Source organism: Bolinopsis microptera, chromosome 3 (assembly GCF_026151205.1).
Source record: "Bolinopsis microptera isolate Bmic1 chromosome 3, MBARI_Bmic_1.0, whole genome shotgun sequence".
In the NCBI taxonomy this organism is placed as follows: Eukaryota; Metazoa; Ctenophora; class Tentaculata; order Lobata; family Bolinopsidae; genus Bolinopsis; species Bolinopsis microptera.
The window spans coordinates 13390489-13418456 of record NC_087074.1 but is presented as its reverse complement, the minus strand read 5'-3'; the positions used below and the strand labels follow the sequence as shown (position 1 = coordinate 13418456).

Below are 27968 nucleotides of genomic sequence, written 5' to 3'. Positions count from 1 at the left end.
TTGCTTTGAGTACTCAAACAATTTCTACTAATTTCAACTTAATTTTGTTCGATAAACATGCAAATTAAGTGAGTTTTTGTCAATTTCGATATCCAATCGAAAAACTGTTTGTGCTTTTCAGTTTGATACCTTTTGGAGACGTCTTTGTTCATTTTGTTACAGTTTTAAGTTACTGGTCCCCGATTACCCATTAATGATTGTCAATTTCTTATAATTACTTAATAACCTATTAGTTAATCATACAAAAAAAATTAATCGATCGAGAAAAAGGAATAAACAGATGGTCAGTTGGTGAGTGAGTTACAGTTGGCGGCTCTTCTTCAGAATGGTCAGAACACGGTCTAAACACTCTCATTACCCCTCCAGAACTCTCTCTGAAACAAGCAATTTATTTTCTCTGAGTTCACCTGATCACCCGATTTCTTAGTTCCCACATCTTACAGCCTCAAAACAAGCAATTTCGGATTGGGATAATGAGGTCAAATTGCCGTAATTATCTCATTAACGAAGTAGAGAGTATAGCAAGGATGAGATCACTTAATCAGGTCACATCTTGTATTACAATTCTAGAAGTAATGGTGAGAGAGAAAGTACGAGATCAAAATAATTAAGTTATCAGGTTATAAGAAGACATGGATCGTATAGCGTTATAGCAATGGCACTAGCTTGTATTACAATTGTAGCAACAGTGTAGCAAACGAGACTAGCACGAGATACGATCAGCGGACACGAATCACACGACACTTGAGCTATAATTATATAGCTGACAACATCGCTACCTTGGGAGGGCTGCTCTGGGGGATGTGGTTTATCACGGGGATGTTGTTCTCCACCGGAGCACGCTGAACCACCGCCGGAGGTACTGGTGGTACCGGAGCTGGTGTCTCGTGCTGGGTCACATGATGTACCACTGGCTGGATCACGTGATTAGGTTGTTCAGTCACACGATTGGGTGATGTCACGTGGTTCGCCATGTGGACAGGCTCGGGAGTCACGTGGTTTGGCTCTGGAGTAACGTGGCTCGACTTCGGTTCAGGCAGCTTGGACTTCGGTTCAGGCAGCTTGGACTTCGGTTCAGGCAGCTTATGCTTCGGTTCAGGCAGCTTGGTTGCGGGAGGGGTGGACGGTTGAAGATCGGGGTTCCCAAAGTCAGGTGACACGGGGCTCTCCGACTGAAACTGGTTATCTCCTCGTGATAGAGGTTCATACCAACACTTATAAATTGGCCAGTTTTTCGTAGTAAAATTAGGAAGATATACAACATAATCGGTTAGCTAAGTAAAGCAGACGCATGTGCTCTGGCTAGTGACAGTAGAACTTACAATGGCAGTGCCAGCCGCAGTGTTTCTGCAATTTGATTAGCTCGCAAAAGACGAGAATGTTCAACTGCCCAGTGAAATGCCGAACTAGCTATCACGTGACAGAAAATATGTGTTCCGCTTCTCCAGCTGGCTCTAAACAAGGTAAATATAAGTACCTGAGTGTTATGGGATGAGAGTGGACCGTCTGCTTCTATCGAATCCGGTGGGTTTATATCCTCGTTCTTTACTAGATCCAGCAGGGAAGGACTGGTCTGCTTCCCTGAAACAACATCCTCGTAAGAACTAGTAGGTACACCAGTGTACGAGTAGGTGCACCAGCTACCAGTGTACGAGTAGGTGCACCAGTGCACGAGTGGGTACACCAGTGTACGAGTGGGTACATTGTACACCAGTGTACACTGTACTCCAGTGTACGTGTATTATAGTATTGTAAAATATGTATACAATGGAACAATGTTCTGTGTGTGTTGGGAACTTCTCAGGATCAGCTATATTATATAACAAAGCCATGTGCTCAGCAAATAAGATCATTATTCATATGCTAAATATATCACAGTCTATTGTAGGACTCATAAAAATTAAAACTTTTTACACAAAAGAAGAATAGACTGATGACATACATAAATTACACGGAATAGAATTGATTCTTGAGAAGAGAAACTGCTGCGTAAATGTGAACCGTTAAGAGGTTAAATTTTAAGAACTTTGATGAGGGCTAGGGGAAAAGAGAGGCTGGGAGGTGGTGTTTACTTATTCAAGAAATGGAAATTTGGTAATCTGTCGTAGGACACATAACGCACGGTTAATGTACAATAGTTGCAAAAAATAAAAACTTACTAGTTCCATACTGGGTTGTATCCAGAGACTTCTTTAATATGTCTGTTCCTGTTTTAACACGTTTCTTGTTTTTAGCCGGCTGTTGGAACCAATACCCTGCTTGTGCTTTCAGATCTCTGAGAAAATAACTACATTGAAATTATTTGTAACCACTTTCTGTGAATTACTTTACTCAAAAAATGGATCAGTTATACATAAAAACAGACATAAAGTATGCATACTATTCGAGCATCCAGAATTCCAGATATATTACTCTGGATTTATTGTTTTTTGTATCCCAAATTACTTTATTGTCTAGCATACAACGAATCCTGAGAAAAGATTACATAATGATATTGCGAATATCCAGCTAATCTTTACAAAGTATTTCCCTCGCCCACGCACTTACTTTTCTTTGTGACATAACAGACAGATCCAAGAATCGTGGACGGTTATCCGGCAGCTATTACAAACTTTGAGTTGGCAGGCTGGAACCGGACACACATCCCCTGAGTTGGTGAACCAGCCAAACTTTATAAAACAGAGCGGACACACAGAAGGGTCTTCGCTCGCCAGACATTGCTTCCGTTCGTTGTACAAGTCTTTGTGCTTTTTGCTGACAAAAGCGAGGGTTAATGAGTTGGTGAAATTAGTATGGGAAACCAAAAAAGTATGATCAGTATTCAGTATGGTTGAATGACAGGAAAATTTGAAAGGAAATTCGTAATCTGACCAAAAAATCAAGATGTCGAACAATTATTATAATCTTATGAAATCCTCCCAAGCTGGTAGCTTATGTTGCTTTATGGGATAAATTCAAAGTAGACGGAACTAACATGAAATGATTATATTGATTTTTCTGTAAGTTTTCATCTGCAGCCAAAACTTTCTGAAGCTTAGCTTTCTCTTCCTCAGTTAGAAATCCGAGTTCCAAGAGCTGATCTGAAATGAGCAATTGGTCAGCGAAAATTTGAATTATCGAAATTTCGCATAGGTAGATTAAGTTTCCAATTTTCTTAAGTTGTCACTCTTGCACTAGAACCAAAAACAGAACACCCCATATGGCGCCTAATATTATTTTTACAATTTGAAGCCTGCACGGCTGCACAGTGCACAAGGATGCACAGTGCACAGTGCACGATGATGAAGACGGGGTAGAATCCTAAATTACCGCTCTGAGGTACCTATCAAGTTTAGTGGTTCGCTGTCCCCATTTAGGCTTGAGTTTGAGTCCACAAAGTAAAGATTTTCTGCCGAATTCGTTAAAGCAGGTAAAGGCTTGAAAATCTCGAAATCTAAGTCTGCTGTAATGACATCGTCATCGTCTGATTCTGTGTACATGTTCTTGTTCGCTGCCTGTTCAGTCATGTAATCTTCAGAGTCGTATTTGTAAATTGCACCGGGCTGATTTTCGACGGACGGCAATGATTCTTCCTTAACAGACGAAATTTCCGGCGTCTCCGGATCCAGATTTGGACTTTCTTGTTCAGAAATGCTTGATAATTGGGATACTTTCTGACCGCCAGCTGACGGTAAACCAGTCAAATTACTGACTGTAAATTGTTCTTGGGCCGACTCCTCGAGCTCGGTTTTTGTTCTCGTAGCGATCTGAGAAACTGCCGACTCTCTGTCTTTAAAAGAAGCCCGGTTGCGGGAAAATGAGGTGAGGAGCGGAACTTCTTTTTCTTTTTTCACGGATTTGTAGGAGGGGAAATTATGATAAAACTCGTCCGGTACCTCAAGGGTGCTGGCAGGTTCAGGCTCTTCGGGAATGGAATTAACAGGGTTCTGGGAAGCTTGAAGTAGCAGTGAAGGTCCAGAACTTGGATTACCACTAGGTCCCAACACCTGGGTTAAATGACCCGTCGGAGCAAACACTGTCTTTCTACGGTACGAAATTTTCGCGGGTTGAACAACAATTGGATCTACTGGCGGAACAACAGCAGGAGCGGGTGAAAATGTCCTAATGGTCTCATCAGCCATTTCTGACAGGCTTTGAGCCATTTCTGACAGAGTCTTAGCAACCGGACTATTGCTAATCGCTCCTACTTCATTACAGGCATCTGCATTCACCACCTGATTTTCATCTGAGAAAAAGCTAAAGAACTGAGCAGAGAGTGATCTGTCTCGCAGAGCTGGTATCACGGGTGGGTTCACAGGTTGAGTAACCTTCTCGTCACCAGTCACACCACTCTCTTCTTCGCCGAACAGGGAAAACCAAAACAAACTAGACATCGGAATGTGCAAGAAATATTTTAAGGAAATGTACTGATCCAGATTTATAATTTAACATGAGCAGTGAGGATAATTACACGACACGTGGTGCTGCCATGTGACCTGATTTTACCAAAGTTACTCTAAAATGATGACTCTGACCGATACCTTTATCCCTTTATTGGAAACCGAGATGCATTTTAATTCTCACACTTTCCCATGTGATGCAAATCTAGGGTTAATAAAGTGGCAGTTAAATTATAACCGATCGAATTAAAATGTCAATTGATATGCGGGATGGTTAAACATGGGATAATTGGCAGACGGGAGACCGTGCAACGTTTATATTGTACTCGTGTAGTCATGACTCCTGATCATTGGGCGTGTTAATACCCTGGCAATGGTTTTCCAGGTGTTCTCCACACAACGTGCTCTGTTCTCATTAGACATTATGCGTCCACCAGGACAACTGATAATTGAGCCTCATTGACGGAAATGTGGAGGATACGTGCGAGATGATTAGCGGTGGATTTTGGGATGTTATTATGCAGCACTGAAGCATTGGCTGGTTGGTGGAGAGTGTTAGATTTGGAATGTTGTTTGGTGTGCCCGGTTATTTTCTGCAATTTGAAATTTAGATTGCGTTTATGCTTTTTAAATGTTAAATTGCCAAACTTTCGTTTTTTTCTAGCAAAAACTTGTAAATCCTTTTCTATTTTAAAAACCAATTTTAAATTTTTGCTTAACTCACCAGTCACCATCTACTTTGAACCATGGGTACCTTCATATGCCATTTCATTACTTTTTTGGTTAATTCTAGTATTTACCTTATCACACTTTATTTAAACGTACGTTAATTTGACGCCGAGGGTCATAGCATTTATTTTAATGCCCGTTCAAATAAATTTGAACCAAACGCTTAATTGTGCCGGAAGAGCTGGATCAGACCGGGGTGACTTAGAGTATTAACTCATATGCTGACTCGTCTCATTTTACTTTTCCAAACCCAGCTGGTACTTAAGCGTATAATTTTGACTCATGTCACTTTTTACACCATCCTCCACCATTCACTCTGATTTCTCCGGCAACCTTCCCCAGGGTTGCCACACCCCAGAGGTAGGCAGAGCATCTCAATGCTATCCTCTCGTGGGCTAACTTGGCCCAGCCTATCTTGAAAATAAAAAAATTTTAAAAAAAAAATTCTCAAAAATATTCCACTACGAACTTAGGATACTTGTCCAGGATATATGTATATATATCCTGTATATATATCCTATATACATATATATGTGTATATCTCTACTATAATTCAGAGAATTCTTTCTGTATGTACGACCGCCCACGTGAAAATTAGACGAGAAATAGGTAGTTGCAAAGTAACCATGGTAACGAGGGTTTTTACACGCACGTGCACGTGCAAGGATTGTTTTAACGTCATTTTGATCGGTTTTGTGGTAATTACGTTGTGTTCACTCACTGTTCAGTGCTAGCTACATTATAATTGGCTGTATCTTCGGTTGTACTGACGGATATTTTTTGATGCGATAAAAACTGACTGGATTCATCCCTGTTACCACGGGCTTTCTAGTCTCTACTATAATTCAAAAGATTCTTTCTGTATGATGTCTGTACGACCGCCCATGTGCAAATTAGGCAAAAAGCAAAAGGTTGCAAAGTAACCATGGTAACGAGGATTGTAACACGCACGTGCACGTGCAATGATTGTTTTAACGTCATTTTGATCAGTTTTGTTGATATATTACGCTGTGTTTAGTACGAGCAACATTTTATTTGGCTGTATCGTCGGTTGTGTAGGATATTTTTTGACACGATTTAAACTTACTAACAAACAATACTATTAGCTTCCTCCCTGTGACCACGGGTTTTCTAGTATATATAAGTATATATAATATGACTACTTTTTAATTTCGGTCGATTCAAATTTTAATCAAAGGACTAGATTAACATTTTTACTGCTTAATGTCTGCTTTTCTTGTCTACTCTATTCAACATCGAATGAAAAATCTGCTAAAATTGAAAAAAAACGTCCAAAAAGATGAACAAATTTCGGATTTTTAATAGTTTTGAATGCCTTTGAGCTTTTGAGCGTTCATTTTAATGTCTGTTCAAAATTATGTCCGTTCGCGCAATGTCCAGTCAAATACTGAGTTTGGCGATGGTATGTGTTGTATTATTCTTAGGGTTGAGAATACTTTTTTTCCTTAAAAATGGGATCATGAAATCTAAATTTAGGATAATCATCTGGGCTTATATATATATTAGCTTCTCTGAAAACATCTGCTAGCAACTTAACAGTAAACATAAATCAAAACATTGGGGTCGGCCAAAATAGCACCTACCCTGATTAATATCAGTGAGATCCACAATAAACATCTCTCCCAACCATACATCGTCATCGTTGATGACGTCATCAAGTGATGTGACGTCATCAAAACCAGTCTTATCCAGATCCGTATCTGATGAAGTGCTCACTAATATCCCGTATTCGTGACAGCAGCAGTTGTAGGGAAACAGAAACGACATCAAATGGTCGAGGTCAAACACAAGGAAACATATTTTAGAGCATCGACATGACGAGTCAGGATGACACTTTCATTAGAAGGGTTTCATCGTCAGTCAAGGCTGGAATTAGATTTCTGTTGACTAACAACAAACAAGATGCTCACAGCTGCGTCGAAATGAGACGTCCTCCGTAAAATTTGCGGTTTAATGAGAATTATAGTATGATATTAACTGTAATAATGGTTCTGAAATCACTCTAGATAGTTTTATTAAACGCTAAGTGTGTACAGCGGACGTTATGACACACAGATTTATTGAATGTTTGCTGTAAACAATTATGATCATGATTTATTAACAAATCGATCGATAATTATTTATATTTCTTAGGAACCGAGAACGTTTTTAAAGCGTGATCTGCAGAATATCAGAACAAAAAGCGAACAACCCAAAATAATATGGCAATTATTATATTGAGTAAAGGATATAGTGTGTTTGCAAGTAGAAATAATTCGACAGTGCAGGGGTGTAGATTAAGATAAAAGCTAATCCAACGAGTTACAAAAACTCTCTTAGAAACAAAACACATTAAAATGCTAAGTATCTACAATGCTTGCCGACACAATACTTATATCATCCCCTCCGCGTCAATCATATACATGTACAATGCATTAGAGGCGCGAAACAAAAAACCACCAAACTCTTTGCTCAAGATGCAGTCACGCGATGGAATATAACTGTAAGATTTCATAATTCTTACGGGGGTGGACGTCCTCAGCAGTGGGCAGTGGGATCATCATTTCACAATATACGCACTCTCAGACATAACACACTATATAAAATCTCACTCAACCAAACAACAGTGGATATGTTGTGAGTATTGGGTACTTCTAATTACTATTACTGGTTTGTACGAGACTCCTCCTATCTCTGGTTATTCTAAAACATGCAGGCAGCAAGGAGCTCTAAATTGCTGGAAAATTGGAAATTAGTCTCCCAATCCCATGTAAATGCAGTACTAGGAGGATCTTAATATGGCCCTTATATAAGTTTATAAAGTATGTGTATTTTGTGTCCTCTCTGCCCGGGACTCTGTATAAATATTATGATTTACATGGACCATTACTATTAGCTTAGGTAAGCTTTACTTAGGTAAGCTAAATTTACAGTGTATTTACAGTATATTCGCAGTGAGAGTGACATTAGGAGGAAATGACGACAGTTCAAAGGAGGAACTGACGATTGGGAGGTAAAGTTGAGTTCTTGAAAGCAAACGATTGCACAGATGATAGTATTGGAATCGATTAACTGTGAAATGACGTTCAAATGCATAGACATTTCTGGACACTGAGTCAGCGGAGAATGACGTCGGTTTATTTTGGCACGTGATATAGAATAAAGAATTTGATTGCTTGTTTAATGTTCCTGCAGTCTGCAAGCTGATTAGCTCACCACATTCACACACCAAAAACAAGCTCGCGCCATCTCCAGCTCCATCTCAGCCAGTAGTCATAGGTCGTAAACTCTCTTAGTATGTTACGCCACAAAATTAAAAGTGCCTGGCAAAGGAACGAACTCACTAATTGTACAAAGACAACCTAACAATTGAGCACATTTTAGCTGAATAGAAAGAAACAGCAAGAATGTCTTTAGAAAGCTGAAAAATAGAGAATTGTGATAATTGTCGTACGTTTGAGAGAGAAGCAAATTCCATCCATCAGATAGAAATTCGCTTATTTTTAGGCATTAATGATAAAAGTTTTAAAATCAAATCGTAGTGGTATGCTTTAGATAGAAATTCACATATTTTTGGGCACAGAAATTACGAAAATTTTAAAGATTGAAGCTAAGTGGTATGTACTAAATAAAAATTCACCTATTTTTAGGCATAGAAATGATAAAAGTTTAAAAAAAGAAACATTACCCATTAGTGATACTGATAAAACCTACTATGAACTGTTCTAGATTATTACAGGGTATCGAGACTGAGTAGTCGCCTGTAGTTCATGATTCACACATAAGCGGTTTGTGGTTCAGAGGTCTCCGAAATTTGACAATAATTGACAAGGGAATAGTGGCAATGTTTGCGTTAGAATCTTAAATGTTTTGGGCCACAAAATAGAACAACGTTTTTTGGTATGGCAACAAAGTTATAAACTGTGTGTTTATCTACATTCGAGAATAATTTAAAATTTCCTAAGTTTCTTCGGAAATTGTTAACATATTATCAAAAAGCTATTTCAGTGACCATCGCTTCAATACCTCGACAAACTTGACTCCCAACAATTCGATACTGAACATAATGCTATTGTGCTCCTAAAGACTCAGTAAAGTAATGAAATCAGGTTTTGATAAAGGATCGTAATCGAAGTGCATTGTTCAGGTGGTAATGTGGTATGCAGTTCATTTTACTATTTTACCAGCTCAAGGGCGTGGAACTTTCCTAATAGCATCTATTTGCCATGGTATTGGTTAGCTTACAATTAAGATTTGTACTCGTCTCACCAATCAGTGAGATGATTTAATGGATGAGATTGTCTTTCAATATATATATATTATATTCATCTAATGCTGCTCCTTAGTTCAGCACTCTAGTTCAGCACTCTAGTTCAGCACTCTAGTTCAGCACTCTAGTTCAGCACTCTAGTTCAGCACTCTAGTTCAGCACTCTAGTTCAGCACTCTAGTTCAGCACTCTAGTTCAGCACTCTAGTTCAGCACTCTAGTTCAGCACTCTAGTTCAGCACTCTATTTCAGCACTCTAGTTCAGCACTCTAGTTCAGCACTCTAGTTCAGCACTCTAGTTCAGCACTCTAGTTCAGCACTCTATTTCAGCACTCTAGTTCAGCACTCTAGTTCAGCACTCTAGTTCAGCACTCTAGTTCAGCACTCTATTTCAGCACTCTAGTTCAGCACTCTAGTTCAGCACTCTAGTTCAGCACTCTAGTTCAGCACTCTAGTTCAGCACTCTAGTTCAGCACTCTAGTTCAGCACTCTAGTTCAGCACTCTATTTCAGCACTCTAGTTCAGCACTCTAGTTCAGCACTCTAGTTCAGCACTCTAGTTCAGCACTCTATTTCAGCACTCTAGTTCAGCACTCTAGTTCAGCACTCTAGTTCAGCACTCTAGTTCAGCACTCTAGTTCAGCACTCTAGTTCAGCATTCTACTTCAGCACTCTAGTTCAGCACTCTAGTTCAGCACTCTAGTTCAGCACTCTAGTTCAGCACTCTAGTTCAGCATTCTACTTCAGCACTCTAGTTCAGCATTCTAGTTCAGCACTCTAGTTCAGCACTCTAGTTCAGCACTCTAGTTCAGCACTCTAGTTCAGCACTCTAGTTCAGCACTCTAGTTCAGCACTCTAGTTCAGCACTCTAGTTCAGCACTCTAGTTCAGCACTCTAGTTCAGCATTCTAGTTCAGCACTCTGGGGCTGCAGATGGAAGCAATGATATGGTTAGTTAGTTAAAATAGTTATCTACAGTTTGTGGAACTAACGAAATTTGTAAACTTTACTTTTGTTTTTACTGCTATTACTATTTGTTTTTACTACTTTTGTTTTTACTGCTTTTGTTTTCACTTCTGCTACATCTTGATTAACTTGAGAATGTACAAAGTATAAACGATGCGTGTCAATCATAATCATTAATTATAATACGGTTTGTAAAGACCAGCTGTATTTTTACAATCAACTATTTGTAGGACACATTCGGCATAATATGGTTCGGCGACAGCACCTCAGGCGAATGCAGGGATAATGAGCAAATGAAAATTATACAATGTTATAGTTGGCAAAATTATGCGTTCATTTTATTATGATTGGGCTTAAGAAATATTTGTTTATATTTGTGTTTGTGGAATGCGAATAGGTTATTACTAGAATAGTTTATTATTAGAATAGGTTATTAGAATGTCATTAGTTGCCTACGTAAATAGCTCGTCCGCATGGAGACTTGGGAGTTTCCTTTGTTTTCAATTGCAGTTACATTCATCCCGAAAAATAGCAATGGTTGCCAGAATTCGGTGTACAACATTGTCGTGTATACTGTATTGTTGTTATAACGACAAAATTGTTCTGAATATAAACCGTATTGTTCTCACCCATCTCAAAATAATGCAACAAACTTTGCACTGATCTTGCGCAAAACGCACTTTATTACGACATCACTGTATTGCGTCAGATCCGCAATACAGTATTGTCGCAATATTGTTCACTGAATTCTGCAAAACCACTGCAAAGTTAAAAGTTTTTTATTGAAACAACTGACTATTTACCGCCTTTAACTACCCTGATTGATTGTATCAAACATTCTTCAATCTTCATCAGGTCTAGGAGGAGGTTTGAATGGCCACAATATTCGGAATAATAAGGAAGAATACTACCAATACCACGGTCTTATGGAAGATTTCAATAAATTTGGTTTATTATGCACAGTCACGTAAGATCTAAGGTTCCATTATTCATATAATTTTCTTCACTCCTTTATCTATTTCGTCTCAAGGATGACAAATGCCGATCATTCACTTATGGAATGCAATTATGTCATAATTTGTATAACTAATATCGACCGTCTCATTAAAATCATAACGTAGTTCCAACATCATCTAATACTTCATAAATAATCTCTGAATTACTTATCAGTCGCTTGGGCAACGCGACATCACAACCTCTGCCAGAATCATCTCGAAATTATACCTAGAATTTGAGTGTACGTCTCCGCTGTATAATAAACCCTACATATTATACATGCTGTTGGGGATCGTACTATAACATGCTGGATAATTGGATAAGTGTTTATTATTTAAGTCTAGTCGATTAACATCCACAAATGGAATAATTGGTCATTAAGAGCCTGGCGAGGCACTCGGAAGAAGACCATGGTATTTTGGAGAGAGGAGAATAGAAAATAAATATGCAACACTCGTACTAATGACCTTGAAATTTAAACGAAAGAGCTAAAAGCGGAACTGGATCAAAGAGATCGTTCCAAATTTGTCTTAATTGAAGTTCAATAAAACAGTAGTGAATTTTACACGTGCTCGATTAGCCCGTGGGAAAGCACGTGGGAAATTATTTGCATGTTCTGAAGAGTACAAGCTGCTCTGACGTGATGACGTAATGATGACGTAATGATGACGTAATGACGATGACAGGTAATGACTAAATAATTTGCAGTATTATATATCAGTAAATTGTCTGCATTATTATTATTATTGTATTTTAACGGTTGCACGAGCTATGGCAGGTGTGACTAAGGATTAGCAGACTGTATGAGTATACACGTCACATAGGGTCGATGATAGACCAATAAATGATAAATAACATGATGACATCATTGGACCATTATATTGGTTATATTCCCCAGGTTGAAATATTTTCGGTGGATTGGTGACCCGAAATGAACATATTTCAGGGAAAGACAGAGCGTTGAACAATTGGACGATTGAATTGCATTGATTCGCCGCAGAGAATATGACGAAAATTTATTATATCTTCTCGTATCTTAACTGTTGAACATGTGAGCCAGCATCCTTATAAGACATCTCAATAATAGGACGTCTTAATAAGTCAACTTGAAATCATCAACAACAAAAAACTCAGAAGTCAGAAACAAATCACATCATCATTTTCAACTTTTCGAAAGATAAAATAATTTCTCGAAACAATTGAGCAATGACTTAAAAAGCCCAGTAAACAAGAACTAACGATGTTCTCTAAATTTCCCTAAACGTTAAGGACAGCAAATGGTAGAATGATTTTGAAATGTTTTAAAAAGACAAGCAAACCTCCAGAATCACCACACTCCCGAAACAGTAAAAATAAAACCACTATAAAATATCGCCCTTTGATAAATGGTTATTCGTTAAAGGCATAAAACTATCATATTTTCAGAGAAACCGGCTCAAGAAAGGAGGAATCAGGTACGATACAACAAACAAAGCCACTATTCTAGGAATATCAGATCCCAGCAGTGATTGAACGGCAGATCCACGTGATGCCGAGCCGGGACAAAAGATAGGAGATTGCAAGACTGCTAGGTTGTGGACTGTGGAGGAGGAGGAAGTAATCCATATTGCAGGACTGGCCGGACGGACAGAGAGAGAGTGAGAGAGAGAGGTAGAGAGAGAGAGAGAGAGTGAGAGAGAGAGGTAGAGAGAGGTGGAGAGAGGTAGAAGGAGAGGGGTGGGTGTGTAATGCTATTGTCCTGTTCGGACAGCATACTACCAGGAAAACCAACAGAATCACAAATTGATGTTAAGTGCATATTATGTTAGGGTACAAGAGCACTCCGGGAGTCTTCCCTTAGATTGTTAGAACTACTTGCTGTTGGTTATAGCTACATTACAACACATAAACATTGCTATGGAGAGAGAGGGAGATCTTTGGTTGGGTGCTGACTAAATGTTAGTGCTAGGTGGAGACTAAGACCTGGGCTCTGGAACGCAATGATACATATTTTAATATTTTATGTAGGACGCCTGAGACGTTGATATCAGAATACCTGCATAAAAAACTAACCAAATGAACCTCATAAATTAGTTTGTAATTCCAGAATTCCATTTGTATTAAAGTATTAGGTTAAGCCCACTTTGAGTGCCGAATTTAGAGCACTCTGCAGTCTGCATAGCAAAACAAGACGAACTAGCTACACATAATAACAATAAGATAACCTTAGATTAGTTATAGTACTTAGATTAGTAATAGTACTAAAATTAGTAATAGTACTCTCTCAATTAACATAAGAGCTCGTCCAAACAGTAAGAGGAGCGTTAAAAAGTAAAATAGTGACGTTCATCGAAATTAACCTATCAGCAAAGATTCAATCCTAAAACAACAATGAGGGGCTAATAAATTGCGATATTACTCAGTAGCCGGAAAATTCATCAAGTTATATTATTATCATTATATTATTATCATTATATATTTATGCACATAGTTCAATAAGCTTCTTCGTTGACTAACGATTGTGTAACGTACAGGAAAATATTACAAATACTTCAAATAGTAAGGTTCAAAGAGACCTTGAGTCTTGACAAGAGGGTGTTATTGTTTTACAACAAGTTTAATTCCTGGAGTTTCTGACCCGTATGTGAAATATTGATCATTATTGAATATCGATGCAAGTGTTAGTCTGTTGAATATTCAATAATTATTTATCAATTTGCATTTTTTTAATGCCAAAGAACCTCCGACTGGGAACCCCCTGCCACAGCTCGCATGAGATGCTATGTTCAATCAAACGTCACTGATCGGGTGACGAGATCCGATATGGGACTTCAGGAGGCCGATGTGGGAGTTCAGGAGGCCGATATGGGAATTCAGGAGGCCGATATGTGAGTTCAGGAGGCCGATATGGGAGTTCAGGAGGCCGATATGGGAGTTCAGGAGGCCGATATGGGAGTTCAGGAGGCCGATATGGGAATTCAGGAGGCCGATATGGGACTTCAGGAGGCCGATATGGGAGTTCAGGAGGCCGATATGGGAGTTCAGGAGGCCGATATGGGAGTTCAGGAGGCCGATATGGGAGTTCAGGAGGCCGATTTGGGACTTCAGGAGGCCGATATGGGACTTCAGGAGGCCGAGGTGGGACCCCCCCCCCCCCCCCCCCCGCCGAGGTTTTTGTAACCCCATTTTACGTTTAAAGCTTTTTGTCTGGTGGTTGGGTGCTAAAAGCAGTAGTCCCATTAGTATTGCTGTACAACTACTATAAAAGCTTTTCATTTACACCTACAATGCTTGAATTTTTGCACCTTCGATATTTTAATTGCTTAAACACCTAACCAAGTTATGAGTGAAACTATTACGGTAATGCACTTGTTAGTTCATGCTTCTATTTATAGTCTAAGCACCTTCTAAGAAAACTTATTAAGTTCTAATAATATTATTTCTGTTTCACGTTCATGTCACCCCGTTGTTTTCGTCCACAGTTTACATTTCTCAATTATAGATTTAACTGATAACTGATAAGAGTCAAGTCCAACCCTTAGCTCTAACCCAAACTCTAATCTATAGCGATAACCGAAACCCTAGACCTTGGCTCAAAAAACATAATTTGAAATGTTCTATAAATGTAATTCGAGGAGTTAACATTTCTGTTGCCATTGTTTAATACCAATGATCAGATAGTTAAAACATGATGTGCACGTGCACTCTGCAGATTCAAGATGTGCACGTGCACTCTGCAGATTCAAGTACACGAATAACCACGAAGTAGTTGTTATAAGAAACTCCGACACACGCAGCTAATCTATCCGCTCCTTAAAGCCTCATAATCACAGACTTTCATTACCCTTCCCCCTCCGTCACTGGAACCACGTCGGGTAGAACAGGTACAGCTCTTTACATGTGATCCGGCTTAATTCCGAGCTCTCTTAATCCAAACAATTCGGAGATAATTCCGTAACCACAAGTCTGTGTGACGTGGTCAATTTAAGGAATTACGGTCTGTGCAGATTGGAGATTATCAAGGTTGTTAACGGGTCACTAACTGGCGTGTACATCCTTATTCAGCACAAATCATCATTCATTATACTCCAAAAAATTTGGATAAGATGGAATTGTATTTAATTCTGCATATGGCAGCAAGAAAATAGTACGCATGTTTGAAATGTTAAGAACAAAGAATTGCTCTCTCTCATTTTTGCTAAGAGAAAGCAAGCTCTTTTGTTCGACCAAGTAGGTATATAAAGCTGTAAAATTACAACCCTCCAGACTACAATCTAGACATACGAAGTAGATCACCAGTACTCGGACTATTATCCAGTTTAGCAGACTCTTTTTGTGTAGTCTGAATCCGGGATCTCCTCCACCCAACTTCCTAATATATCTTTACAGCCCTGGATCTGAAATCGAGCATTATCCGGCTAAATTTGGATTCAAGTCCTATTTAGGCAAGACTTGTCCTATTTTAAGACAATAGAAACTACTACCATTTACACTGCATTATTAAGAGATAACAACTATATCTTAATATGAACGTACCAGTGTTTCAATGCCCGACATACTAGATAATTACTTACTTTATTTTACACCATTCACTATTCAGCCAATCTCCCATTTACTGTAAAGCTAGATTTTACGTAAAACTAGAATAACATTGGACTTCTCTCCCCCCCCCCCCAGCCCCCCCCCCCCCTCTCAACACGAGCCATCTTCCTTATAATTAAAAAGATTCTCTTTGTATGTGTGTCTGACAGGCCACTTGCAAATTATATGAAAAATAGGAATTTGCATAATAACGATGATGGAACGCGCACGTGCAATGATTCTTGGATCGACATTATGATTTATGATCGACTTTGTGGTTATTACATTGTGGTTAGTGAGTTTTACAGAATAATCGGCTGTATCTTTGGAAAGGATGGATATTTTCATGGGATAACATTTGACAATCAAAGAATGATATTAGCTTTATCATTGTGACCAGTGGGCTTTCTAGTCTAGTCATAAAGTACTGCTGTCGTTGATCGTTCACTTCAGAAGATGTTCCAGAAGAGGAATGATGAACTAGAGGAATTATGAACTAGAGGAATGATGAACTAGAGGAATGGTGAACTAGAGGAATGATGAACTAGAGAAATGATGAACTAGAGGAATGATGAACTAGAGGAATGATGAACTAGAGGAATGATGAACTAGAGGAATGATGAACTAGAGGAATGATGAACTAGAGGAATGATGAAAAAAAAAAGATTATTCTATTATTGATGTGTTATAACGTCTCTAGGAATTGTTAGATCTTTTATCTACCCAATGTCTTGATAGCATCACTACACATAACAGGGGGGGGTACACAGTACAAACACCTTCTTACACCAGTGTTGCGATATATCCTAACAATGACTTAGCTACTAAATACCTCCTATTGTCTTACCCAGAGAGATAGAGGGGAGAGAGAGATAGAGGGGAGAGAGAGATAGAGGGTAGAGAGAGAGAGAGAGAGAGAGAGAGAGAGAGAGAGAGAGAGAGAGAGAGAGAGAGAGAGAGAGAGAGAGAGAGAGAGAGAGAGAGAGAGAGAGAGAGAGAGAGAGAGAGAGAGAGAGGGGGGGAAGTATTAGACTCTACCATATAAACCACGTACATTACTCCAGCTTGTGTAATCGCTTCTACTACTAGCTGCTCGTGCTCTCCTAATAATGATGCAGTGTATACAGTGTGTTTTACAAAGAGGGGTGTACTACTAGTGGGGAGATGGCTCCTGCTTAGCGGTGTACTGGACTACAAATGTGTACTTCTTCTAGATGGTTGCTAGATGGCTGCTAGATGGTTGCTAGATGACCGCTAGATGGTTGATAGATGGCTGCTAGATATCTGCTAGATGGTTGCTAGATGGTTGCTAGATGGCCGCTAGATGGCTGCTAGATTGCCACTAGATGGCTGCTAGATGGCTGCTAGATTGCCGCTAGATTGCCGCTAGATGGCTGCTAGATTGCCACTAGATTGCCGCTAGATGGCTGCTAGATTGCCGCTAGATGGCTGCTAGATGGCTGCTAGATGGCCGCTAGATGGCTGCTAGATTGCCGCTAGATGGCTGCTAGATGGCCGCTAAATGGCTATTAGATGGCTGCTAGATGGCTGCTAGATGGCTATTAGATGGCTATTAGATGACTGCTAGATGGCTGCTAGATGGTTGCTAGATGTCTGCTAGATGGCTGCTAGGTGGCTGCTAGATGGCTGCTAGATGGCTGCTAGATGGCTGCTAGATGGCTGCTAGATGGCTGCTAGATGGCTGCTAGATGGCCGCTAGATGGCTGCTAGATGGCTGCTAGATGGCTGCTAGATGGCTGCTAGATGGCTGCTAGATGGCTGCTAGATGGCTGCTAGATGGCTGCTAGATGGCCGCTAGATGGCTGCTAGATGGCTGCTAAAGTACACAGGTTAGCAGTCTACTACTACACGTGTACAGAGCTGTGTATTAGACCAGGGTATTGTCTGTTTGTTATTTTAGTACGTCTCCAGGAAACCTGACCAGTGTTCAGATAAAAGGATTGTTTTTAAAACTTTGTTCGTAAGTCAGGTTTGTAGTGTAGACTGTAGGTACAGTGTGGTTTATCAATGTGCGGATTGAAGGCTTTTCTGCCCAGATAAACTTTAACCTGGTGACTGTGTTGGCGTGTTGCCAACTGTTGCCTGCACAAGAACAATTCTAATATAACTAATATAACAATTTTTAAATAACTGCACATCCACATAATTTGTGAACAACAGATATGAATCCTATTTGCACAAAATGTTCTGTTGTCTGCACACTAAACTTTCCTCGAGGCATGGCAACATGGGAATTGGGAATCGTGTCTAACCCAAGCGACGCCAAGCTTAGAATATGAATGTTTACTTAATATATAATTCTCCAATTGTTAATTCTCGACTTAACAATTGAAGGCACCAGACATAATTGCAGGAGGCACCAGCCATAATTGTAGCAAACCCAGTGAGTCGTTTATTGTTGGTAACTCATTGTAACAACATCATGAAGCCCCCGAGCGCTGGAAGTTCAAGTACCACCACACTGTTCAGTACTACCACTGTACAGTACCACCACACTGTGCAGTACTACCACTGCAAAGTACCACCACAATGTTCAGTACTACCACAGCTGTACAGTACCACCACACTGTTCAGTACTACCACTGTACAGTACCACCACACTGTTCAGTACTACCACTGCACAGTACCACCACACTGTTCAGTACTACCACTGTACAGTACCACCACACTGTTCAGTACTACCACTGTACAGTACCACCACACTGTTCAGTACTACCACTGCACAGTACCACCACACTGTTCAGTACTACCGCTGCACAGTACCACCACACTGTTCAGTACTACCACAGCTGTACAGTACCGCCACACTGTTCAGTACTACCGCTGCACAGTACCACCACACTGTTCAGTACTACCACAGCTGTACAGTACCGCCACACTGTTCAGTACTACCACTGTACAGTACCACCACACTGTTCAGTACTACCGCTGCACAGTACCGCCACACTGTGCAGTACTACCACTGCACACTGCACAGTACCACCACACTGTGCAGTACTACCACTGCACAGTACCACCACACTGTTCAGTACTACCACTGCACAGTACCACCACACTGTTCAGTACTACCACTGCACAGTACCACCACACTGTTCAGTACTACCACTGCACAGTACCACCACACTGTTCAGTACTACCACTGCACAGTACCACCACACTGTTCAGTACTACCACTGTACAGTACCACCACACTGTTCAGTACTACCACTGCACAGTACCACCACACTGTTCAGTACTACCACTGTACAGTACCAGCACACTGTTCAGTACTACCACTGTACAGTACCACCACACTGTTCAGTACTACCACTGCACAGTACCACCACACTGTTCAGTACTACCACTGCACAGTACCACCACACTGTTCAGTACTACCACAGCTGTACAGTACCGCCACACTGTTCAGTACTACCGCTGCACAGTACCACCACACTGTTCAGTACTACCACAGCTGTACAGTACCGCCACACTGTTCAGTACTACCACTGTACAGTACCACCACACTGTTCAGTACTACCGCTGCACAGTACCGCCACACTGTGCAGTACTACCACTGCACACTGCACAGTACCACCACACTGTGCAGTACTACCACTGCACAGTACCACCACACTGTTCAGTACTACCACTGCACAGTACCACCACACTGTTCAGTACTACCACTGCACAGTACCACCACACTGTTCAGTACTACCACTGCACAGTACCACCACACTGTTCAGTACTACCACTGCACAGTACCACCACACTGTTCAGTACTACCACTGCACAGTACCACCACACTGTTCAGTACTACCACTGCACAGTACCACCACACTGTTCAGTACTACCACTGCACAGTACCACCACACTGTTCAGTACTACCACTGCACAGTACCACCACACTGTTCAGTACTACCACTGCACAGTACCACCACACTGTTCAGTACTACCACTGCACAGTACCACCACACTGTTCAGTACTACCACTGCACAGTACCACCACACTGTTCAGTACTACCACTGTACAGTACCACCACACTGTTCAGTACTACCACTGCACAGTACCACCACACTGTTCAGTACTACCACAGCTGTACAGTACAATATATTAGAAAGTCAGCACATTGAGTTCAGACCAATATAATCAACTCCGACCCCTCCTCTAGTGTTTCAGCGTTCGTCCCAGCTTGTTCCTTGATACTTAAATAAAGTGGTGTTGTGCAAGTTTGCCAGAGATATTATCTCATTAAAGTAACAATACCCCAAGGTGTCTGCTACAGTGAGGCATATACAAATTGTATCCTAGAGTCACCACTTCTTTGTTTCCCCCAGCTGTACTAGCATCTCTCTATTGTGACATGCAACCAGAGTAACTACATACTTACATAGTGCATACAGATTACACATCGATCATCTTCTTTGGTCCTCACTTAATGCTGGTGATAACTTCTCACTTAATCCGATCATGTCTCTTAATCCGCATCAGTAATCAGACTAACTACCGCCTCTCAAATTAAGGAAAATTACAGAAAATAGCCCTAAATTACAGAAAATATCCCAAAAGTACGGTGGTTGTCTTTGAATAAAGGTTGGCACCGCGGAAGCAATTATCATAATCTAGAATTAAGGACAATTATTTGGGAGGAGAGGAGAGCGGTAATATGGTATAATAATGTTACCGAGATCCTGCACAGGAGAACATTCCGTAGAGACTTACTGCCTAAACTAGGTTGTAATCCATGACTAGGAAATTCTTGAGCGAAAATTCTAATCAGTCGGAAAAATTATGTAATCATTGAAAGTGCAACTTAAAAATCATCCAAACGTTTACTGCGTTTATAAGTTTTAATACGAATTTAGTATTAATTTACCTTGTAAAGACGGGTGATTGTAACAATACTTCTTCAGGTGCCATCCAGATAACATCCTATCAGATTCAAGGTTCCCTAATAGGTTCCCTGATAGGTTCCCTTATAGGTTCCCTGATAGGTTCCCTTATAGGTTCCCTTATAGGTTCCCTTATAGATTCCCTGATAGGTTCCCTTATAGGTTCCCTGATAGGTTCTCTAATAGGTTCCCTGATAGGTTCTCTAATTATAGGTTCCCTGATAGGTTCCCTTATAGATTCCCTGATAGGTTCCCTTATAGGTTCCCTGATAGGTTCTCTAATTATAGGTTCCCTGATAGGTTCCCTAAGTCACAGAAGGGTCCCAAAGTTACGAAAGGGTGACGTACACAGTAAATGACAAACAACAGTAAACAGTAGAACGAGTTAACGAAGATTTGACGTAACAAATAATAAAAGTAGGAGGGCTAAGCCGCTTCTCTGCAGTTCGCTATAATACGTAATTATAATAACTACAGTCTGCAATTATCTGATGTGGTCATAGGGAGGGTGATGTCATCTTAAGTATCTCAAAAATCACATCTTATCTCTCGTAATGTGCCACACCCCTGCTCCTTTTTAATGTGCCACGCCCCAACTCTCATTCCTAACATTTCTACAATGATATCCTGGTTTCAGGGGTGCAACCCTGGTTTTGTAATTAGCACCCATTTCTGACTCGTCCCAAGTCTTATATATCGGTTGCGAAACAGCTGCAATAAAGCAAAGATGCAGCTGATAACTGTTGCACTAAACAATAATTAGTAGCTCATATTAGTGCACTTAGCCGATTGGAAATGTGCAAATCCTGCATAATATATAATATGATGATATAATATGATGATAAACATTCGTGATCAACTACAGAAAAGATTAGAATATGCAGGCGAGAGGGTAATTATGTATTATGGTTAATCTGATTAACTGAACGTTAATAATCATGATAACAATCGTAATATTCTAAAAGCACCATAAAACGGTTGTTCTGCAGAGCTCATCTACCTAAAAATCTATTTATTTCACTTCAGTATTTATTTTTAGTTAATTAGACTGTAAGTGAAGCGAGACAACACCGCGGGTTAACTTGTACATTACATAATCGTAAATTTCTCTGCAAAAAATGTACAGTTTACCCTACATTTTTGATCAAGTCAATAGACATCAGACAGACAAATGTAATGAGTCTGCGAACGACAAAACATTGGTTTTGTATATTCAAATATAGCTAAAATATGTTCGTATGGTTTTAATTGTCCAACTTGAAATTGAAGTAAATATGTAAAGAGTGACTCAAGACAATGGACATCAAACGTTATTGCTACACGCGCCGATGAGAATGTTTTTATTTGATCTTACACGAAATCATAAAGATTCAAGTTGAAATGAGCGAGCGAAGAGCAAAACATTTTTTAGGATGATTATAATTCTCATTACGATCAAAATGAAAGTGTATGCATACCTGGTCCAAAGGGAATGACAAAGTTTAGGTCGAATCCAGAAAATTCCTTGCCAAGCACCCTCCGTTCACGATGGAAAGGAAACGATAACACTTGTAACCCACAGAAGCATGGAAACATGTTCCAGAATAATATAGAGACTACGCAAGGAGGCACACAAAAGAGCGAAAAATGTAAATGAAAAATGTTGAGCTACATGAAGAAATGTGGTATAGGGAGAATTGGATGTGGTTCACTACATATTTCATATTGATCTGTGTAAAATCTGCAGAGCTCAATGTTGCTATTAAGTATTAACACAAAAATAATTGATTATTATACTGATCATTATATATTAAAAAATTACAGCTATTTCTAAGAACGATAAGATGTGGAGGGAAAAAAACCCAAGGTATTCCTGTGCCTTTGTCAACGTTTAGGAGAAAGAGATATAATTTCAGTTAACAAATCTTATCTGAGCTTAAATTGTACAATGAGAAAAGACTGCATGTGCACCTACCATCGTCCACCTATACTGTTAGTCACAAAAATGCCACCATTTCTCCCTTAGCCTTGTTTTTTTAAAAGTCTGCAGTGGAGACAATGGTATTTTTTCATCATTGTCAGATTTAAAATGATAAACGTTACGGGATGATTTTGGCGAAATCAAACTTGAAATGATTTGAGTCAGGACAAAATCACGCTCACTAATATATAAACCTAAATGGAAATATAATTCTTGGCAGTTGGCACACTGACTTCTGATCGTTCTTGAAATAGAGACCTGGTACACCGAAATAGATAACTTCAATTCTTTATTTGAGACCAGAAGGATTCATAATTTCTTTTCCTACAGCCATTTTATTTACTCTTAGAGTCAATTTGACCTGGCCGTACTGCCGTGACCGTAAGTTAAATATTACTCGTCAATTTAATTATTCAAGGCTCAATAATTTCCTAACAAGAGGAAATAAATCGTAATAGGTTTACGAACCCGATTTTTCATCACACAATATCAATACCATTGGAGCATGATGATGCACAAAATCAGCTGTCAACGTTTCCGAAAAAACTGACTGGCGATGTTTGTATTCCTCTCGATGGACTGTGACCGCAGATCGTGCCTGGTGTGCCTTTTTCTTAAATAATCTAATCATCTGTTTTCTGAGAAATACCTTTGTTTTCTTCCTCCTATTGTTTAATTATTGTAAAGTTTATTATTCATAACCCTCCCTAATAGGCTACCGATGATTCCTATTATTCTCCTATTCGACAGAACCGTGTACGCTATTCATAAGAGTTATTTAAATTGAGGTAGGGATCTGTTCACTACATCAGGCCAACGGACGTGTTGGAATAATGGTAACTTGCAAAATATTTGTACTGAATTTTTTTTTTTTTTTTATCTAGACACTTATTTTACTTCGGTGTATTCCAACAGCCACAATGTTACACAAGTGCAACCAGCCAATTACAGGAAGCCGAAGGATCTTTTTGGCCAGTGACGGTTAAGGTAGTGTGTACCATACTTTCTTCGTCCGAGACTTTGCTGCAATGTGCAGCTCCTCATTTAACCCTCACACCCGATTTCTCGAGTATTCGGCTGAGTAGACCGGGGGGCTGCATAGACCACTCATGATCCTTAGCTGAACGTCGACGACGCTCACCCCACGACCAGGCAGTCAGTGGGTTTCGAACTCGCAACCTAACGATTGTAAGACAGGCGTTCTAACCAACTGCGCTACCTGGCCGCAAAAAACCGAAATAAACGGATCATTTGATTGTAACTACATACTTTTAATTTTGTCTGTCATTTTAAACGTTTGATCATTATATTTGTGTAATAGGCTGATGGTGGTTCTTATTATTTAATTATTCTGCTATTCTGTAGAACTGGTTTTTCTGTACCTGAATTGTGACCATGATCTGTTTGCGATAGCTAGATTTAAATCTATTTTTTCTATGAACTTGAGTACAAAAATCCATCTCTTAGAATAAACACAGTTGCATCTTTTTAGCTCCATTTTATTGAAAAAAAATGTGATAAAATTTTAAATTACCACAGATTATTTGAAAACCAAATCTCACCTAAATCACCTTTGGGGACTGCTGTGGATGAAATCATGAAGTTCTGTCTTGAAATCCAGTTGCAGAAATCAATGTAGCTCATATAAATCAGAATATAGTCCAGCTATCTGCTGTTATAGCCACGCTCTAATACGATTAATCTGATATAACCTACAAGCTGCAAGCTACTGTTAACGAAACAGTTAACAAGGAGATCGAGAAAGACATTTATTAGCATCATCATGATCCAGCCCTTTACTGCCATTACTACATTATGTCACAATTTTCTCTACTGCCGAACAGGAAACTGTAATTAAGATTCTATTATTATGGGCGCCTGTTGCAGCAAAGCGTTAAAAGAATATTACTACACAACTGGAATATTACTACACAACTGGTAGTGTTTCAGGGCAAGGCGCGAGGTTAAGCGACATGAAGAACAATAATGGAGAGTCGCGACCAGTATTTTGTGGGTTGTAACAAAGTAATCTTTGTTACCAACTTCCAGTAGTCAACTAACTACATTGTAAATATTCGCATACAGGCATGTTGTGGTAAACGACGTTAATGTCTGTAGTAAGCGAGAAATTGAGCTGTTAAATTTACAGCACAATCTCGCACTTACAGTGTAAATCTCTTGCAGGAAGAGTTAGTCACGACCTCACTAATCTTTAGCCGCACTACAGTGGTGTTCGTGGGAAATGACTCGTAAGCTCAGCTATGTGGTTCAGACAAAACTGGAGTAAATATAAATCGTACCAAGTGATGCAATGCACTGTATCGGCCATGATTAGCATGGTTGGTAAGGTTCCCTTTATCATTTATTTGAAGGATTACCCCAGCTGGGCTATATTTCTTTCCAGAAACCTCTAGAAGTTGATATAAGTTGAAAATAGGCGGTTAGCTTGTTAAAGTTGCCGTCTAGAGTTACACAGGTATCTGGTATATGAAACAAGTGTCCTTCACACTTCCACTCACGCATTAGTCCTTCTTAACCTGAAACCTTCTAAATCTACTCAATAAAATGCCCTATAAGAGCGGTAACCATCAGATCCAGTTATCTAAGATGAGTTTGATATAATTGGAAGATACGATAATAGCCAGGTTGTGCTGTGAACCTCATGGAATACAGTGCCCTCTCTCGATTCTCCGAAATGAAGAACTAACGACCATTAGTAGAAAATATGAGGTAACTGGAAGGAAATCTCATTGGAAGAAAGGATACATTAATAGTCTGTAGAGTTCCGTTACAGGTAGATGATATAGCAAGAAGCCAATCAACAAGTTAATAAAACTGCAGATATCAATGTTGAAACTTGAATTGTAGGATTGACAACATCCTTAGATAAGTAACCATGTTGAATGGAAAGAAAGTTTAAAACGTGCAATCTGCATCTAATAATAACCAGTGCTGTCAGTAACCATAACAAAAAAACACATTTTTGAATCATAGTATAGCTTTTATCTCACTGATAGTATTATATATATTTCTATTCACTTATAATGCTAGACAATATTTGAATCGAAAAGTTTACCAAAACCTCACCTTTTCCCATTTGCAGAGGATGTTTGCCGTCAGTCACATTTCTAGGAAAATTGTGTGTTATTCAAAGGCATTAATTAATCGTAAAAGTTTATGAAAGCCGCAAAGAAGTTTTGTTTTAGCAGGCCTAAAGCAAGCAGTATTAGTTTACAATGGGTAACATGCATCTCTGGGTGTTACTAGGTTTACATACCAATATTAAGTAAAACAAAATTATAAGTAAAACAAGATTTAAATTGAATATATCTTTTATTTAATGGACCTAGAAGTTGCACTGTATATCAACGATCTACATAAAAAACTTCAGTTGCAGTTTAGAATCTTAGAAAAAGCCTGCAGGACAGTTTTGTCTCAGTAGAACATGTGGTTATATTTCCTGATGTCCTGAAGAAATTGAGAATTACCGTCCTATCTCTACATTGTATGTCTTAGGTAAAATTTTTGAAAAGCTCACATACTCATTTGACTCAGAGGGAGTGGCAAAACTAAACGTGAGTGACCGAGGAAATAATCTTCTTTCGTCATTACAGTCATATATTGTATATGAGAGCAAATGAGTTACTTAATTGACGATGTTAATCCTTCGCAGCTCGGCGTGGCCCAGTGGTGCATTTTGATGATCTAACCACTAACGAAGGTTGCGAGAAACATTATTTGATGCGCGGCGCGGCCCAGTAGTGCATTCTGCTACAACCTGCAAACTTGCAATAGATTTCTATAGTCGCCTTGAAAGCACTGAAAATAAACTTCTCTCCTCTGCATTTCATGAGCAGATTAACCTGGTATGGGCCTTTTGACACACGTACACAAACGTTGCATACCTTTTTTAGCGCGAAGCAGCCGAAGGCAATAATCTTTCTTTTCATGCCTAACCAGGTGCTTTCACGCCAAGGTCTTTGTGTTGTATGGTCATTTTGGTAGTTGTTGTATGGTCATTTTGGCAGTTGCAGTTCCAACTGTTAGAGCAAGGCTTTCCTTGGTATAGCAACATCTCCAATCTTCTAACCAAATATAACTTCCCCACTCATTATTTTCAAAATCTAAGCTCTCTACCCAAATCAGTCACAACATGAGGAAATAATTTGTGGATACTTGGAAAACTGCCGCCAGGCATCCTCGCCAAAATTAGAATTCTATAATCAAATTAAACATGACTTTGAACAAAAAACATATTTAGCAGTGGTCAAGATCCCTGATGCTCGAAAAAGCTTATAACAAGGTTTCGTATTAGCTGCCACAACCTGTAAATTGAGAAGGGCCGATACGAAACCTCCCTAGTACCAAGAAAATATCGATGGTGCACTTACTGCTTTTTCAGCAAGGGCTTAAGCCTATTGATATGAGGATCGACGACCATTATGTTTTAACTGACTGTTAACTTTACCATCTACTCGATCCTCAGTTAGGGAAAAATTTAGCTTTTATCCCAAAAATATGACTGACCTAGCCGGTTTGCTTTACAATAGAAATCTATACCCTGTCAAATTGACTGTCACAGCAAGAGCAATTCATTCAAGCATGCTTGATTCACGATGTCAATCCTTTGCAGCTCGGTGAGGCACAGTGGTGCATCTCGCCGATCTACCGAAGGTTGCGAGAAGAATTATTTGATGCGCGGCGCGACCGAGTAGTACATCGCGCTACAAGAGCATGCTAAATCACTCAACAGTTAATCTTCGAGATTGTGTTCCCGATCCATGACTCAAAGTGCGAAAGGCACTAAAAAGTCAAGGACAAGGGTTAGCGAACGAATTTTTTTCGTATATAGTAGCTTGCGCCGGCCGTCGTGCCTGCTGCAACCGTGCATACTACTATACGTACCCTCGATCGCGCACAGTTATCGCCCACATTCCTACATCCTATAATACCTGCTACCTCCTACCTGCTACCTGCGCAATAAGTTATTTTGAGCGATAATTCGAATTATATTATTGCTGAACTGACCAATGACAAAGTACGGCGGGTCTACAACTTATGAAAAATACCAAATATGAAATACATTGTTAATTTCACCTTGGATGACTTCGCCGCTTCGATGTTGCTCTAACCAGAGCCCTCTCGCTTGCAGTAGCGCGCGACCGCCGTAGACGGCAAAAGATCTACTATCTACTTGTGAAACAAGCGCGTCACGCAGTACG

At 39.6% G+C, this 27968-nt stretch overlaps 2 protein-coding genes across 12 annotated transcripts in view; one reads left to right on the top strand and one right to left on the bottom strand.

The window, feature by feature from the left end:
* Window positions 1-25888, bottom strand: part of LOC134813591 (synaptotagmin-like protein 5) — a 40353-nt gene extending 14465 nt beyond the window's left edge. For 2 of the 11 annotated variants that reach the window (XM_063821446.1, XM_063821447.1), the window contains exons 1-6: window positions 25834-25888; window positions 2975-3080; window positions 2548-2754; window positions 2160-2275; window positions 1478-1581; window positions 780-1178 (exon numbers count right to left, since the gene is read on the bottom strand). In XM_063821446.1, the coding sequence (XP_063677516.1) occupies window positions 780-1178; window positions 1478-1581; window positions 2160-2275; window positions 2548-2754; window positions 2975-3080; window positions 25834-25843 (942 nt within the window). In that variant the 5' untranslated portion in view covers window positions 25844-25888. Of the gene's footprint in view, window positions 1-779; window positions 1179-1477; window positions 1582-2159; window positions 2276-2547; window positions 2755-2974; window positions 3081-3322; window positions 4460-6712; window positions 7005-20770; window positions 20883-25833 lie in introns of those variants that run through there. The other 9 variants (XM_063821439.1, XM_063821440.1, XM_063821449.1 and 6 more) reach the window with 6 other exon arrangements.
* LOC134813593 (galactokinase-like) overlaps window positions 12038-27968 on the top strand; it is a 64366-nt gene continuing 48435 nt past the window's right edge. The window contains exon 1 of the mRNA XM_063821452.1: window positions 12038-12043. The gene's annotated coding sequence lies outside the window, so the exon portion shown is untranslated. The remainder of the gene's footprint in view (window positions 12044-27968) is intronic.